This window comes from Eretmochelys imbricata, chromosome 1 (genome assembly GCF_965152235.1).
Source record: "Eretmochelys imbricata isolate rEreImb1 chromosome 1, rEreImb1.hap1, whole genome shotgun sequence".
Taxonomy (NCBI): domain Eukaryota; kingdom Metazoa; phylum Chordata; order Testudines; family Cheloniidae; genus Eretmochelys; species Eretmochelys imbricata.
The window spans coordinates 216548579-216565681 of NC_135572.1; the positions used below are offsets into that span (position 1 = coordinate 216548579).

General features: G+C 44.0%; 1 protein-coding gene across 2 annotated transcripts; it reads left to right on the forward strand.

Annotated features, from left to right (window-relative positions):
* Positions 1 to 719: 719 nt before the first annotated feature.
* Positions 720 to 16977, forward strand: LOC144268670 (C-type lectin domain family 5 member A-like). 2 transcript variants are annotated; one of them, XM_077823785.1, is made up of 7 exons: positions 720 to 875; positions 3590 to 3687; positions 6404 to 6472; positions 10249 to 10317; positions 10439 to 10575; positions 12428 to 12537; positions 13741 to 16977. In XM_077823785.1, the coding sequence occupies exons 2-7, from the start codon at positions 3597 to 3599 to the stop codon at positions 13853 to 13855; spliced, it is 591 nt and encodes a 196-aa protein (XP_077679911.1). In that variant the 5' UTR covers positions 720 to 875; positions 3590 to 3596; the 3' UTR covers positions 13856 to 16977. The 2 variants fall into 2 exon arrangements, with proteins under 2 accessions (XP_077679911.1, XP_077679920.1); XM_077823794.1 differs by lacking the exon at positions 6404 to 6472.
* Positions 16978 to 17103: the final 126 nt, after the last annotated feature.

A 17103-nucleotide genomic window follows, 5' to 3' on the forward strand; every position in this document is an offset into this window, starting at 1 on the left:
TTTAGGCCCCTAACTTTCATTGATTTCAATGGAAGTTAGCAAGCTAAATAACTTTGTGGATTTGGGCATTAGCTTTGCTGCACCTTAGTTCCCCATCTGTAAAATGGGGATAATGGCACTTTCCTACCTCACATGGGTATTATGAGGATAAACCCATTACAGATTGTGAGGTGCTCAGGCACTACAGTGACGGGGTATACACGTACCTTCGATAGAGCAACACACAAAGTGGCAGTGCCCTCCTGCTCAGCCCTCATTAGTTCCAGAGGTCCCTCAAGCCCTCCTTCCAAAGAGCAGTTTAAAAGAGAAACTTGGGGAATTTCCCTATAGACAAACAGCAGATAAGGTAAACACTTACTTAGGCTAATCATGTGGCTGCTGATCTACAAAAGTTTTCAGCATCATTTTAAGTGTCCCATTAAACCTCTGAAGCTGCCCTTTAGTCTGGGAGTGACAGGGAATGACCAGAAATGTTGAACCCCACATTTCTCTCTTAGTGTGGGCAGATATAAAGTATTGTGCTCTCTTCTCCTTGATTAAATCACTTGAGAAATTAAACCATCATTGTGTTGTCTCAGCTCTTTAGCTGTTGTGAAGGCATGATGTGTTTCCTAACCTCAAGCTATTTAGAAGAGCACCCATCCTGTGAAATGATACAAAAGAGGAAGCCTTTATAGACACTGATTCTCTTCTGAGAGACAGAGAGAGAGAGGCACATACACAAAAGGAACCACAGCGTGATTGCCAAGGAACCCAAGAAATATAAAAAATTGTGATCAAGACCCAAAGGACACATACTGTTAATTCCTTTCCACAGCATCCATTCCAGACCGAGATATGATGGAAAAAGATTTTTGAACTATCCCCTCAGTGTGGTGAGCTCTTTCTGAGAAGTACTTCTGTTCCATTTTATTTGTGTAGCTTGCTTCCTGTAATTCTCCTGCCTTTTATGACTATAATGGTTTCCTGGGATTGCAAAGATTTCAGTGGGCTGGAATAAGCAAGATTCACAGTCTCTTAATTGTGAGAGACTCCAATTGGTGTTTCTAACTGAGGAGCATGGAGGGTATATATAGAACTGGGCGTAGGATACAAGTTTGTAGATGACCTGGGAGATGTGACTGCTCAGAATGGTGTGTGCTGCTGTCTTCATGGGGCTGAAGGGTCCAGAGTAAGGCAGGGGAGTGGCACTTTCTCCAACAGGCTGATTTTTAAAAAAACAAGGTTTGTTTTTTTATTCCAATCCACTGAAAAAAAAATGTTAAAGTTCTGGGTTTTTTAATCAAATATTCCCCATCACATACCATCTCCTTTCATCATTATATAGATGCTGTCTGCTTTTGCAAACTGTCCTGGAAGGATTCAGTCAATGAAAGTTAAGGGCCTAAATACTGTTGTGGATCTGAGCCTAAGTGACTTCCTCAGTTTACACAGGAAGCCTGTGACAGAGCAGGGAATTGAATCCAGGTCTCTGACTAGTGGTATCCCAGGTATAATAACTGTTTGGCTGCATTACATGATTAATATGCAAGAACTACCTTATTCAATTTAAAGGGATGTATGTTAGTTGCCCTAGTTATTGCATTGGAATCACACCTTTGTTAATACCCAGTGGAATTTATCTGTAGAGATTCAGTCATTGTGAATAGATTATCTACTTTATTGTACAGGTACTAAAATTTGAATAGACATTTTGAACCAAATTCAGGTCTTGTGCAACTTCAGTGAAGTTCAGTTATGTTACATTACAGATTAATTTGGCACACTCTGATTAAATAATTTGTCTCTCTCTCTCTGTACCTAAATGTTACTAGAATATCTGAGCACCTACCAAGTATTTACAACAGGAATAACAAGAACAATCTCTCTCTCTTCCTTCCTTCCTAACCTGTGAGAGAAACAGCTTGATTAGTTTATTGGGGTGTGTAAAGAACTTTTTTTGGGGCGGGGGGTGAATGAAGTTGAAGGAGTTAGTTTTGCATTTAGGTCTGATTGAGGTGAGGCCATAGTTATATTTCTCATGGGAGTGAGTTTCATAGTTTACGCCCAGCTTTTGTGAAAGTCCTCTCTCCTGCATCCACAATCCTCCCCGTCTTAGTCAACAGTTTTATTGTTCCAGTGGAACGTAGCTGGTGAGGGAGGTCATAGTTGTGGAGGAAGATGTGCTCTGGGAGGTCTTTTCCAATCTAGGAATTTATTTCCTAAAATTTTCTACTGTTGCTAACCACTTGTTTCAGCTTCACCAGTGGAGGCAGTCATAGGAGTTTTACTGTAGGCAAGGTACCACAGCTACTAACATTTAAACCACTGTCATCTAGACCTGCTGTGAGCAGGGTCAAATGGCATGGTGATGAAAATGCTAGCAACTGCCAGGAACCCTGTCTACTCTAGCAGTCCCACAATGGCTGTGACTGGTAGAGCTGAAAAAGTGATAACACCAGTGGGAAATTTTAGAAAAAAAATCCTAATATAAGCACAGCCACAGGGACCTAGGGCTTGTCCCATTGAGGGCTATGAATATAAGGACAGAACATTGAACTGGACTCTGTAGTCAGTGGAGAGTACAGAGAACCAGTGTGATATGTTCATGCCAATCTGTGTTACTAAGCAGATGAGCAGCAGCATTCTGTGGGAGCTGGAGCTTTCTCACGTGGGCTGCTTCATTCCTCGATATAATGAGTTGCAATCATAAAGCCTGGAGGTTACAAATATGTAGATCACTGTGACCAGGTACATCTCATAGACTGAGACACAATCTTTTGGCCAGTTGCAGATTCAAATGAATACTGTTTTGGCCTCCGTGGCAATTTCCTCATTCAATAGACTAAAGAGTCTCGGTTTGTAGTGTTGTTGTAGCCATGTTGGTCCTAGGATACTGGAGAGACAAGGTGGGTGAGGTAATATCTTTTATTGAACCAACTTCTGCTGGTGAGAGAGACAAGCTTATGAGCTGCACAGAGATCTTAAGAGTCTGAGGGCAGATACCATCAAGAGTGGAATTGTTAATACAGGAAGCAAATAGTTCACTCGAGATCTCCATTAAAATGTCAACTGATACCATTTATTAATTTACCAGGGTATGTCAGTTATTGCAGTTATTTCCAATTCTAAGTCCACCACCGTTGTTGGCAAGTGTTGGTTTTATAATGGTGACTGAAATTACTGTATGAGGTAATCGTTTTCAGAGAATCTAAATTCATCCATATTGGGGAGACCTGATTTCAGTTGTGATCCGTTCTGTTATTGCATACTACTTTTGCAATGTAGCTATACCTGCAGGTGCTGCCAATCTAATAATCAGTTGAATGTTAGAATCTTCTTCCAAGGACAGTAGTTTGTTAAACCAGACAGCAGTGACGCAGATAGCTTTAGTCTGACTGGAAGAAGGAATGAAGGGACTAACTGAAAATAAAACAAACTAGTACTTTACTAGTACAAACTTTACTAGTAAATGATGGCACCCGTTCTATTTCATGACAAGCTGCCATAGATCCATGTGTGCTCAGATATCATTGAGATGAGTGCAGATCCCAGGAGGCAATGGAGAACACTTGCAAAGTGGTAAATGGTGTCATTTTAAACTTTTCAGGGCTAAAATGCAGAATAACATGAACTGGCAGCTGGTGATTCCTGGCTTGATCATCGTGGCCATTAAACTTGCAGGAACGTCCCTGTTCATGGTATATTGTGAGTATCAGTCAATATTTGTTATTTCTCAAGTGGAATTTACATTCTCTGGGATCTTGTAATTAAATCTCACTGCCTCAGGCAAGGCCCATGTAAATCCCACAGGGTGGCATTCAACAAGATTATCCATACTACTGTTACTACCTTTGCCATCTCCAGGGTGGACAACTGTGCACTGGATTATGCTTGAAAACAACTCATATCCTTCAGCTAGTGCATAACTTGGTTGCCTGTCTAAATGACAGACTGATGTGAACACATAATACCTGTGTTCTGTGCCTTACACTGGTTTCCCTTCCCCGCCCAGCTGCAATTCAAGATGTTGATGATTATCTATAAATCCATAAGTGGCCAGGGACTTCACTATCTTGGATATCTCTTCTTCCCATATACCTTTAAATGCTCTTGTTGACTATCTCTATGGTTGAACTCTAGGAAGGGAGGGATGTGGCATTTTAATGGCAGGCTCTGAGTCCTAGTACTAGTATTCTCTACCATTGCTTACATTCTGCAATTTTTAACACAGTGCAAGACACATCTGGCCAATCTGTCTTTTTAGCCTGCAAATGGGTTTTGCCAATGGTGTGAAGATGAGAGAGTAGCTGCTCTGTGGTGCTTGTGACCATATTTTGTAATTGGTATTGATTATTTACATCTTTATACCTACCTGGAGAGATTCCCAGACAAAAGACTTCGGTAAAATGGAGTTAAAGCCAAGAAAAAAATCCATAACTTACAGGAAAACATGTAAGATAACATCGTGGTTCTCAAAACCTAAACATTTAAGAGACAGGAAATTCAAGATAATATTAAACTTTAAAAAGTGTTTGAAAGTATGGGAATTGACAGTTAAGATAGGGTTTGGTATTGGTATTGCATAGGGCATAGAGACCACACTCAGGGATCGGGGCCCATCGTGCTAGGTAGTGTCAAACATACAGCAAAAAAGAGCCTTCCCCTAAGAGCTAGCAACCTAAGTACAAGACAAGAGATAGCAGGTGGCTACAACCAATAGATGGGGAGGGGAGCACAAGGCAACAGCGAGATGTGTCTCACCCATGTGAGCTGCATTGGTCCATACAGTGGCTGGTGTGTAAATTGGCTTATTAGCTGAGGTGCAGACTGTCTGCTGTATATGTTTGTATTTCATAATAACTAAATCCTGTCTTATAGTCAAAGGAAGAAATTTGCTGGAAGGTGCAACTTCCTACCTCAGAGAAGAGAGAACCATCAGTTTCTTTGCTTATACAACTCATACACAAAACACACCATGACCTATACAGAGGAGATCACCATTTACAAATAATATATCCATATAGTGATGGTAGAAGTGTGAGGGCTGCCCTCTTGGATGACACATTTGAACTGAACCAGGGACCTCCATTATTAAAAGCACAAGCTGCTACCGCTTGAACTAAAAACTCAACTTCCTGTAGCTGGTGGCTGTAACACTCACATCCTTTATGGATTAGTCCACAGGGGTTCCTGTAACACACACTGACCAGTGGGTTACAAAAGTGCTTCCCAATGTTGTTTGATATGTGTGTTATACATCAATATGTATATATATGTTTGTCATGTGTATTTCCCCCATTTGTATGTATTCTACAAAAATTCTTTCTATGATGTTACTTCCCGATAGGCCAAATTGACAAATTACACCCCCACCAACTCCACTGAGACACAGTTAATGCATAAACGGAAAGAAAGGGGGATGGTTGGCTCAGAAGTGACTAATCTGGCAGGCACATATTCACTTGTTGCACAACACTGCCACAGCCAGTTTCCTATTTTACTATGAACTGACAATTTCCTAAGGGGTCTATAGCTACCAAAGGAAATGGTTTATGTATGTTTACGGCAAGTGGGAGAGAAAGAAAAGACTGGAGTTTGCAAGCATCTCCATCTAAACCAGTGGAGATGCTCAGTGAATGGCCATCATGTGCTGTGTGCTGATGAACAGGTTCCACTGCCAATGGGAATCCAGTTGTATGGCATGTTTAGAGGACTATAATTATCCCCAAATCTACATGCACCCCCAAGTACGGATTAGGTCTGCCCTTTCCTCAAAGCCATTCACGGTTGCTTCCATGATTGTGATGTGAAGTTCGTGCTTTGTGGAAACTATAGCATGTGGGACAGGAGCTGAGCCACACATCTTGTAACAGAAAAGCATGATAGCTGGGCAGTCAGCCTTAACATGCACCTTTGTCTGTGCCTGTTCTTTTTCTTAATTTTACTATCTGTGCCTCTCATTGTGCTGAGTTTGCATCTGAACCCATGATTCTTTTGCTTGTACATGTGCCTGCATCACTTCCTATGCTCATAACTCCACCTAAACTTGTTGTCTGTATCTCTGCTTGTGTCCTTGACCTCTTCCCGCTCTCTTTTTGCCTAAATCTCTGCATGGGTCTGATCATTTATCGCTCGATGCTATTTGTTAGAATGTCAGAGGTGCATTACTTCCTCCCCTGAACGCTATATTTTCCCACTGTATTATTTGCCATCCTAAGGCTAAGGGCATGCTCCAGTGTCTTGGGAATGGGAGGCAGTGACAAACTCTTGCTGAGATCCTTGGGGTTCCCAAATGCAATATTAATAATAATAAAGTAAAACAAGAAATGGACAGCCATCCAACAAGTTATCACCACAGGTGCACTTTATATTGAGTATTACAAATCATCTCCCAGAGACCAACAGCTGGGCTTGTGTTCAGTTCCACAGATCTTCCCAACTCTGGGTTTTCAGAGGATACTCAATTCCACAACTGAGGGGAACAGAACAGGTAATGTCCAGGCAGTGAGTTTCTGGGATTTGCTGTGAAATTCTCTGGGGGCAAAAGGGAATTTTGGTTTATGTTCCTGATTCCCCATCACTGATGTCCATTTCTGCAAAGTACCCTATTGGCTGGGATATTTGCCCAGAGAGATACTAATATTTGTGTTTGCGTCCCAGCTGGGGCAGGGGCTGCAGAGGTGGGATTGTCCCTCACTCATCATGGTGGATGGGAAATGGTTAGCAGCATCCACCTGGGATACAAGGTCTTTTCCTGTCTGCCCCTGTGACCTGAACCTTGTTTGCTATAGGTATACCTGTGCTTTTTATGCCTGGATTTGTGTTTGTGCTTTCCTTGGAGCCCTTCCCTGCACTTCTGGCCTATGATTATGCTATTGGTCCAAAGAAGTGACAGTCTTCTTGCCATTCACCATTTTTTGCAGGTCAGGGTTCAATGAGGAGCCCTCTGCTGCCATTCCCAATAATCCCAGCAACCATAATAATGAAATAAAACCTGTCCTTGCTTTGGTTATCTCCAGACCTTCCTAACCTCTAATTTCTGGCATGTGTGTGTGTGTTTGGGGACTTGGGGAAAATGATGGGCGCAGTAAAGAGGGAAATCTCAGCCTTTTTAATTTTGCATTGTAGACCAGGAAGCTCGCTGTGACAGGTTGGATCACAGAAACCCCCTTGGGAAGTGCCACCTGATGTGCTGAGACTACCTATGAACCTGTTTTCCCTGTCAGCTGGGGACTTCAGGGCCCTGCCTGGTTGTGCCAGACATGCTAGCCTGCTACAAACACATCTGAACCTCATCCCCCACAAGCTGCAGGCTTAACTGAAAACAGCTTACGAAGTGTTCCTGTCTCCAACACTCAAATACCCAACTCTCAATGGGGTCCAAACCCCAAATAAATCTGTTTTACCCTGTATAAAGCTTATACAGGGTAAATTCATAAATTATTCGCCCTCTATAACACTGATAGAGTGATATGCACAACTGTTTCCCCCCACCCCCCAAGTATTAATACGTACTCTGGGTTAATTAATAAATAAAAAGTGATTTTATTAAATACAAAAAGTAGGATTTAGGTGGTTCTAAGTAATAACAGACAGAACAAAGTGAATTACCAAGCAAAATAAAATAAAATATGCAAATCTAAGCTTAATACAGTAAGAAAGTGATTACAGATGAAATCTCACCCTCAGAGATGTTCCAGTAAGCTTCTTTTACACACTAGTCTCCTTCTAGTCTGGGTCCAGCAACCACTCACACCCCTGTGGTTACTATCCTTTGTTCCAGTTTCTTTGGTGGTGCAGAGGCTAACTCTTGAGCCAGCTGAAGACAAAATGGAGGGGTCTCCCAGGACTTTATATAGTTTCTCTCTTCTGGGTGGAAACCCCCCCTCTCCCCTTGTGTAGAATTACAGCTACAAAATGAAGTTTTGGAGTCACATGGGCAAGTCACATGTCCATGCATGACTCAGAACTTTACAGGCCGAGCCGCACAGCCAGGAAAGCTCAGATGTGAATTGGCTTCTATCAAGGTCTGTTGTCAGCTTAAGTGTTTCTTGTTTGGGCACTTACTGAGAATAGTCTTTTCTCAAGAAGCTGACCAAATGCTTCACTGAGGCTACTTAAAATCAAACAAGTACACAACCAATATTCATAACTTTGAATACAAAAATGATACATGCATACAAATAGGATGAATACACACAGAAGAACATAACCTTTGCAAAGATATGTTACATGGCATATCTGGCATAAAATATCCAGTTATGTCACATTTACATTCTTAAGCATATTTCTATGAAGCATTAAGGGGTGCAACGTCACACGCAACTCCTTCAACTCCTTTCTTTCTGGACTTCCTGATCCCCATCACAATCCACCTCCAGACTAGAGCATCTAGACCACTGTTGAAGGAAAATCTTTTTCCTCACCCACCATGCAGACCATGTCCCTCCCCTCTCTGAATTCCTCCAACTTTCATCCTCTTACCTTCCATAGCAAAACATGCTTCTCATCCTCCCCTTCTAGGCCCTGCACAGCTATGCCCTCATTATCTACCATTCTTCCCCTTGCTCCCTTGGATCCATCGAAGAATCCAACCTCACCGCTAACATCATCTTTTCTCAGGCTTTTCTTTTGCCCTCCACCCAGGCTGGCTTAGGATGCTGAACATGTCCTGACCTGTTTTGTAAATGATCTGTCTTTTTGCTTGACTGGATATAACTTTTAATGTGGTTGTGTTCAGCCGGGCCAAAACTGACCCTTTACCAGACAGGTGATGAGGTTAGAGAGGTCTGTGTAAGGGAAGACACAGGCTGGGGATGGTCTCCAGGCATGGGGCAGTTTTTTACTGGAAAGAAGACACAGTATTTTGGCCACCCATGCCTGGGGATCATTCCCTGTCCCAGAATGCCAGCACCTGCAGTGCAATCAGTAGTCCCCTTCATGGCTGCTTGGTCCAGGCCAGGACTTAAGGTGAGCCTGCTCAGCCCAGGCTGTGTTAGCCAATCCATCTGGAAGCAACAGGGTCACAGGCTCTATTTGTGTCCCAGCAGCTCCAACAAAGAAACCCCTTTATATTCATTACAGCTAAGCCCTGTCTCTTCTCTGCAGTGGGGGACACTACATCACAGTCACCTACCTTCTTGTCTTTCAAATCGTTCCTCAAAACTCACTTCTTCCCTGAAACACACTAGCCCACATCAGTAAAATGCTCTCATCCACCCCATAATTAACAAATAAACAAAACCCCACCAAGACAGAACCTTCCTGTGGATCTCCCAGTGCCTGTGTTGTGCTGCCCATCTGTTCAGGTCACAAGATTTCCAAGACAAGAATGGTCTCTCCTGACATGTCTCATAGGGCAGTGTTTTTCAAAGTTTGGGTCATGACCCAGTACTGGGTCGCTGCATGTAAGGAACTGTGTCGCTCTGGTCAGCACTGCCGACCGGGACGTTAAAAGTCCCATCGGCGGTGCTGCCCAGCTAAGGCAGGCTAGTGCCTACCTGTTCCAACACCTGTTCCAACACCCTGGAAATGGCCAGCAGCGGGTCTGGCTTCTAGGGAGGAGGGCCACAGGGCTCCACGCACTTCCCCCACCCCAAGCACCGGCTCCGCACACCCATTGGCCAGGAACCAGCCAATGGGAGCTCGGGGGACGGTGCCTGCGGGCGAGAGCTGTGCAGAGTCGCTTGCACACCTCCGCCTAGGAGCTGGACCTGCTGCTGGCCACTTCCGGGGTGCAGCCTCTACCCGCGGGCTGCGCCACTGACCGGGAGCTGCCAGAGGTAAGGCTTCACCCCAACCCCATGCCCCAATCCCCTGCCCCAGCCCTGAGCCTCCCCAAACCTAGAACCCCTTCCTTCACCCCAAACCCTTCATCCCCAGCCTCACCCCAGAGCTTGCACCCCCAGCCCAGAGCCCTGAAACCCTCCCACACCCCAATCCCCTGCCCCAGCCCAGAGCCCCCTCCCACACCCTGAACTCCTCATTCCTGGCCCCAAACCACAGCCCTCACCCTCTCACCTCAACCCCCTGCCCCAGCCCTGAGCCCCTCCCACACGCCAAACCCCTCGTCCCCAGCTCCAGTGGGTCATGGGAATCAACTATTTTCTTCAACTGGGTCCCCAGAAAAAAAGTTTGAAAACCACTGTCATAGGGCATCTTGCACTTTATAAATCAAGAAGAGCAAATGCTGACCAAGCATTTATTGCCAAGTATGTTTTCATAGCATTAAAGATATCAGAGACTAAAAACTAGGTTTGTGTTCAGTTTCACAGATTTTCTCCACTGATGACTCACCAGAGAACTCTAAGTCTTCAACCAGCGGGGGAAGAACAGGTAAGATCAGTGCAGTGAGAGTCTGATGTTTGCTGTAAAATGTGATTGGGAGAGAAGAGTTCTTTTCCTGCCAATTACATATTGGTATTTCCCTCTTTCTTTGTGTGTGCCCTTCCTACAGACTGCCCGATCCGGTGGACATTTCAAAGGGGGAAATGCTACTTCTTTTCTGTTCAAGAAAAGACTTGGAATGCCAGTCAAAGAGCATGTTCTGAAGCAAACTCTAGTTTAGTGATCATCAACAGCAAAGAGGAACTGGTGAGAGCTATTGTAGAAAGAGCGTATAATCCTGTGGGAAATGAATCATGGACTCTGCTTCAAAGAGCTTCCCAGCCTGTCTTCTCCATCTCTGAGTTCCCCATGCAAGTTTCCTATCTGCACTCTTCCAAGTTCTCCCCTTCCCTCCTTAGCTACACCCTACCTTAGTACCAACGCAGGGGTTCAGCTTTCTTTGTGCAGGCCCAGATGCATTACCTGCTTCTCTGCTACCTAATTAAAGACACCCTGTTAGGATATAGATATTCAGGCCTGTCGGTAAAGGCCTGTACTCGAAGAATTTAGGTGTAGTCTTATCACTTGGCTAGTTATAGAGGTATAAAAGAAAGAATCAAAATCACTGTCTGCCGGTGTAAGGTCCTTCTCTTACTGTGACAGTCTGAGGCCCTGTTCTTAGGCTAAGGCCTTTGGCTAAGCAGCAGAGGCAGCCATAAGCTGGGAAGCGACCGGTCACATCCTCACATTCCAAACTAGTCACATTGAAAGAAGGTGCTATTGGGCTGTTAGGAATACAATCCTGTCCTGATAGTGCCTATCACCTCCAGAGAAAGGGAAGTGCCTAGAAAATGTAAAAGGAAACTTAGTTTGATAGCATCCTGTCTTGCAAGAACTCACTTATCACTAGCTGAGATGTGAAATCCTCACTTCTGTATTGTTTTGTCATTATAGTTCCTACTTTGCTGTTGTTTGTCTGTATAATCTCTGTCTGGTTCTGTGATTGTTCCTGTCTGCTGTATAATTAATTTTGCTGGGTGTAAACTAATTAAGGTGGTGGGATATAATTGGTTACATAGTCATGTTACAATACGTTAAGATTGGTTAGTTAAATTTCAGGAAAATGATTCATTAAGGTATAGCTAAGCAGAACTCAAGTTTTACTATATAGTCGGCAGTCAATCAGGGAGTGTGTGGGTGGGTGTGGAGAGGGGAAATGGGAACAGGGAATGGGGGTGGGGAAATTGGAATCGTGTTTTGCTAAAGGGGGAAATGGGAACAGGGAATGGGGGTAAGGAAATTGGAATCATGTTTTGCTAAGGGCAGGAATGGGAACAGGGACACAGGTGTAAAGCTCTGTGGTGTCAGAGCTGGGAAGGGGGACACTAAGGATGGAAACTGGAATCATGCTTGCTGGAAGTTCACCCCAATAAACATTGAATTGTTTGCACCTTCGGACTTCGGGTATTGTTGCTCTCTGTTCATGCGAGAAGGACCAGGGAAGGAAGTGGGTGAAGGAATAAGCCCCCTAACACACCCACTCCAGGATTTATGATGCACTACAATGCACAGTTGGCTAGCATGACTACGTGATTTTAATAAGCATGCAGAGAGGCAGGGCCCAGCAATACAAAAGCCAGGCCCCCTGTGTCTAAGGTAAGAAGAGCATGGCAACATCACCAGATGTCAAAGTACTTGGCAGGGAGCTGGAGTGGGGAGAGACTGGGGAGAGGCATAAAGCCACAGGTGGGCATTCTGAAATGTGGCCAGATAGCCCACAATGGAAATATGCTGTAATATGCACCTTTCATTTCATAGGGTCCTTTTATGAGACATTGGCAAATCTGTTAGACAAAGCCCTGTGAGAGCATTGTCCTACAGAGAGTTTCCAATGGGGGATGGGATCTAATAGGCTTTGTGCTGGGTTTGCAGCAGGCTACTGGGGATCCCTTGGTCATGTTTGGTTTGTCTAGACTAGGAAAACAGTTTTTGGCTAGGACAATCTGGACAAACCCAAGCAAATCGCCCCTAGTGGCACCCCAAATAGATGCTAATGCTATTGAATTGTCTCTGGCCACAGGTGAGAATTCTCAGAACTCACTGTACGCTTCCTTTGCAGGAGTTCCTCCATAATAACACAAAAGCTGAAGATCACTTCATTGGATTGTCAATCAGAGGCGCTGAAGGTAGATGGAAATGGATTGACAACACAGAGTTTAACAAAGACATGTACGTTTATTCCTTATTATACCTCCAAGTGTCAATTATTTCCTCTGAGGTATCTGCCACAGGTATTCTGTGGAGAAAGGGACAGAACACAGGCTAGGATTTTCCTGTGCCTACAAAAGGGAAGAATAACACAGGCAAAATTGATGCTAAGGTTAAAAAGCTACTCCTTGGGGCATTCTGCTCCAAAAATTAAAAATTCTGTGCACGATATTTTAAAATTCTGCAAATATTATGTGTCAAAATAACACTATATAATCATGCCAGTTTTAATTATTTTGGTAATTTATTTCAAAATACCTGTCAGCAGGTATGTCTGTAACAATACAGACACACACACAAAATCCCCAAGGAGTAGAGTTAAAGAAACCTATATGACAACCCAATTCCTGTTTCTCTGCCCCCTTCCCCCACCCCCAGTGTCCAGCTGCGGGGCCAGAAACCCACAACCCCTCTCCCACAGAGCCCAGCCACGGGGCCTCCCCCCTGCCAATACACCTGAACCCCCTTCTCCCCCAGAACCCACACACAGGGTGCCCCCATTCCAGATACCCGCATTCTCTCCCCCCAGAGCCCAGCCATAGGGCCCCCCACTTACCCAGATACTCACATGCCCTCCTCCCCCAGAGCCCAGCCTCTCCACCAGCCACAGCTCCAACCCTGGCCCTGACTGTATCCCTGCTCCCAGCCACCGCCACAGCCACAGCTCTGGCCCTGACTTCAGCCCTGCTCCTGGCCCTGGCCGTGGCCCCAGTTGCAGCTCTGGCTAGGCCCTGCTCCTGGCCACAACTCTGGCTGTGACCCTGGCCGTGACTCCCAGGGAGTGTGGACAGATTTTTCCATTACCCGGGGAAAGGGTGAGGGTGAGGGGGGTGAGGGGGGAGGGGAACAGAAAAAAATTGGGGACCACTGGTCTAGAGAGTGAGAATCTCCCAGGCTATCCTACAGAACTGGATAAAGAACTCACTGTATTTGTGTGTGCATCAGAGGGAGATTTGGATAGTAAACTGAGGAGTGTGTGTGTGTGAGAAATGTGGAGATTGAAGGAGGTGTCAATATGAAGTGGCTTCCATCACTCATCAGGAATCTTCTGACTAGAAGGTGAAATACCTTAGTCTATCCTTGGGTTTATTGCATGAACTTTGGATAAATCTGAGTAATAGGAATGACTACCCTGATTCTCTTCTCTTTCTCTTCTCCACACAGATTTATTACAGGTTTGAATAATGACACCTCTGATTGTGCTGTAATCGGATTAACTGTCGTGGGTACTATATCTTGTTCTGTACCAAACCGTTGGATCTGTGAAAAGAAAGCATAACAGCTCCCGTGGACAGAGGAAGACTCTGGGGCTGGCACACAGAGGCTAACTGGAACTTGGGTGGCATGGTTTAGTGGTTAGAGCAAGTCACTTGGAGTCAGGAGACAGGTTTTCTTCTATACTGTATTGGCTGAAAGGCCTTGGGATAGTTACTTTGGCTTTTTGTGCCTCAGTTTTCCCATCTGTAGACAAAGAATAATAGTATCCACTTTTGTAAAGTATATCCTCAGATGACATGCACTATGGTGGTGCCACGTACTGATGTTAATGCCCATATAATGCTGTATTCACACAAACTACCGTAAACTTGCATAGAGGCTAATTCTCTCTCTTATGCACACATGCAACCAGGGACAAACTTACCATTGACATAAGAATTCTTGAATTAAAGTAAGCATGACAGATAAAATTGGAGGCTGAAGAAGATAAAAGTGGTGTTGGAAATGACAATGGTTAAAAACACTGTTATGAAGCAAGGTGTGGGGGCAGACCAAGATCTGTGCACCTGGAAGACCCTGTTCAAACCAAGAACATTAGAATTCTTGGAACTCTTGAGAACAGCACAATTTTTCTGGAAGCCCTTGTTAAAAGCAATATAGCAGCTCAGCTATATTTAGCATTTTGGTAGAGCTTGATGGGCCTGATTCTGTGCTCACTTTCACAGGAATAACTTCAAAAATGTCTATGGAGTTACACCAGTTCAAAATCAACCTGGCACCAGGAGTGAAACCTTGACCCCACTGAGTCAATAGCAAAACTCTCACTGACTTCAACAGGGTGAGGATTTCACCCCTAATCATGTGAGAAATGCAGAAACATTAGCTAATTAAAGAGAACAAAAAGAAAAGGAGTACTTGTGGCACCTTAGAGACTAACCAATTTATTTGAGTATAAGCTTTCGTGAGCTACAGCTCACTTCAGTTTCCTGTAGGTTGAACACTGTTGTTACTGGCCACCGCAATGAAATACATGGAAGGTACACTACAAAGGGAAATACAATGCTTGTCACACTTCCTGTGATGTGTAAAACAGAAGATTTTTAATAGCAGCAGCTGTGGTGGGGAGCTAAGATCCTATTATAGATGGCACGAACGGTTAACATTTCTGGACTTAAGCCTGGTGATGCAACAGGGAAGTCAATGGATATTGTAAAAAAGATATGCAGTGTTGTTACAGCCGTGTCAGTCTAAGGCTATTAGAGAGACAATGTGGGTGAGATAATATCTTCTTTTATTGGACCAACTTCTGTTGGTGAGTGAGACAAGCTTTTGAGTTTAAATAGAGCTCTTCCTCAGATTACCTGAAGAAGAGCTCTGTTTAAGCTTGAAAACTTGTATCTCTCACCAACAGACGTTAGTCCACTAAAAGATATTACCTCATTGTAAAGAAGAGTTTCTTTGACAGAGCATTTCCATCTCAGTCTATTGCAGGCAAAACTCTGAAAAATTTATCCTGAAATAAACCACTTTGTTTTGAGGGTAAATTTAGCAGTGCAACTGCTGGAGATTATCACTGAGGGGACTGTGAGGTGAACGCTCCCAATCCATACTTTTGGAGAACTAAACCATACTTATATTCAAGACTACCCTAAAAAGCTACCCTCTCTTTTAAGGGATGACATCAAACTATTCCTCAGTTGTACTAAGTACAGCTCAGCTCCACTTCTATTAAAAGACCCCCTCAATTAAGCAACCAAATGTCAATCCCTTCAGTGGTTACTTAAAACAGGTTTCACTATATATTTCATATATCCAGATTCTTGGTAGAGTGACCAGACAGCAAATGTGAAAAATCTGGATGGGGGTTGGGGAGTAATAGGAGCCTATATAAGAAAAAGACCTAAAAATTGGGACTGTCTCTATAAAATTGGGACATCTGGTCACCCTAATTCTTGGTCCAATTTGTGCTGAAGATAGAGCCCTTACTGGGTTTCATCACCACTATATTGACCCATTATCCTGAAGGATTGCTAACTGAAATTTGAGATTTGCCTTTTATTGTAATGTAAGTATAAGGTTACCAATAAGAGTGCTGTTGTCTTGCTATGCTTTTAGATTATTTGATTTATACTGTATCTTCAATTGTATCTAATCTAATCCATTTTATTTATATCACATGCATAGCCACAGTATGTAACCATCTATTGTCATCTACAAATAGCAGGTGGATTTTCTGCAATATTCTGAAATCCTCAGTCTCCTCTGTTTTCCCTTTTTTATTGTGATCCCACATGTGTTAGTGAGGTTTAAGTTTTATATATTACTGCAAATACTGAACTAAATAACATGTCACTATGAATTTCTGCATATGCATACTGTGATGGGGCAAGGCCAGATGGCTTAGAAAAGTAGTGGGAGATAAATATATTAGCTCCAGGCTAAACAAATCCCTGGTACCCGGATAAGTTAAATGGCAGCTGCTCCAGGTCAATTAAGACACCTGGGGCCAATTAAGAACTTTCCAGAAGGCAGGGAGAATGCTAGGTTGATTGGAACACCTGAAGCCAATCAGGGGCTGGCTGAAACTAGTTAAAAGCCTCCCAGTTAGTCAAGTGGGTGTGCATGTCAGGAGCTGTGGGAGGAAGTTGTGCTGTTGGAGAGACTGAGCAGTACACACCATATCAGGCACAAGGAAGGAGGCCCTAAGGTAAGGGTGAAGTGTAGCTTGAGGAAGGTGGGGGCTGCTGTGGGGAAGTAGCCCAGGGAATTGTACATGTCATGTTTCTAAAAGGTCAGTGACCATAGCTGATACTATTAGGGTCCCTGGGATGGAGCCTGGAGTAGAGGGCAGGCCTGGGCTCCCCCCATTTGCCCCCCCCTCCCAAATTTATCACTGAGACTGGGAGACAACAGAGACTGTGCAAGGGAGGATAGCTTCTCCTCACCTCCCTCGCTGGCTTATGATGAAAATGGCTCAGTAGACTGTGACCCTTGTCTCTAGAGAGAGACGGGTTACATGGAGGGTCACAGTGAGCCTCTGAGGCTAGTGAAATCCGCTAGGAAATGCGGGACCCACAGAGACAAGGACAGAGCTTTGTCACAATACATATATGAAGTTTAATACTGAAGAAACCACAATCAATGACTGTGTATGAAAAATATGGCTTTTATGAATTTACAATATTAAAAACAATGTTTATCTTTAAAATGCTGTGTTCATGAGCATGTCTTCCTGTCACCCACTCTGAATGCCTCATCTGGCAGTGTCGCCTGGGACTTTCCTCTGAAAATGGTTTTTAGGTGCAGCAT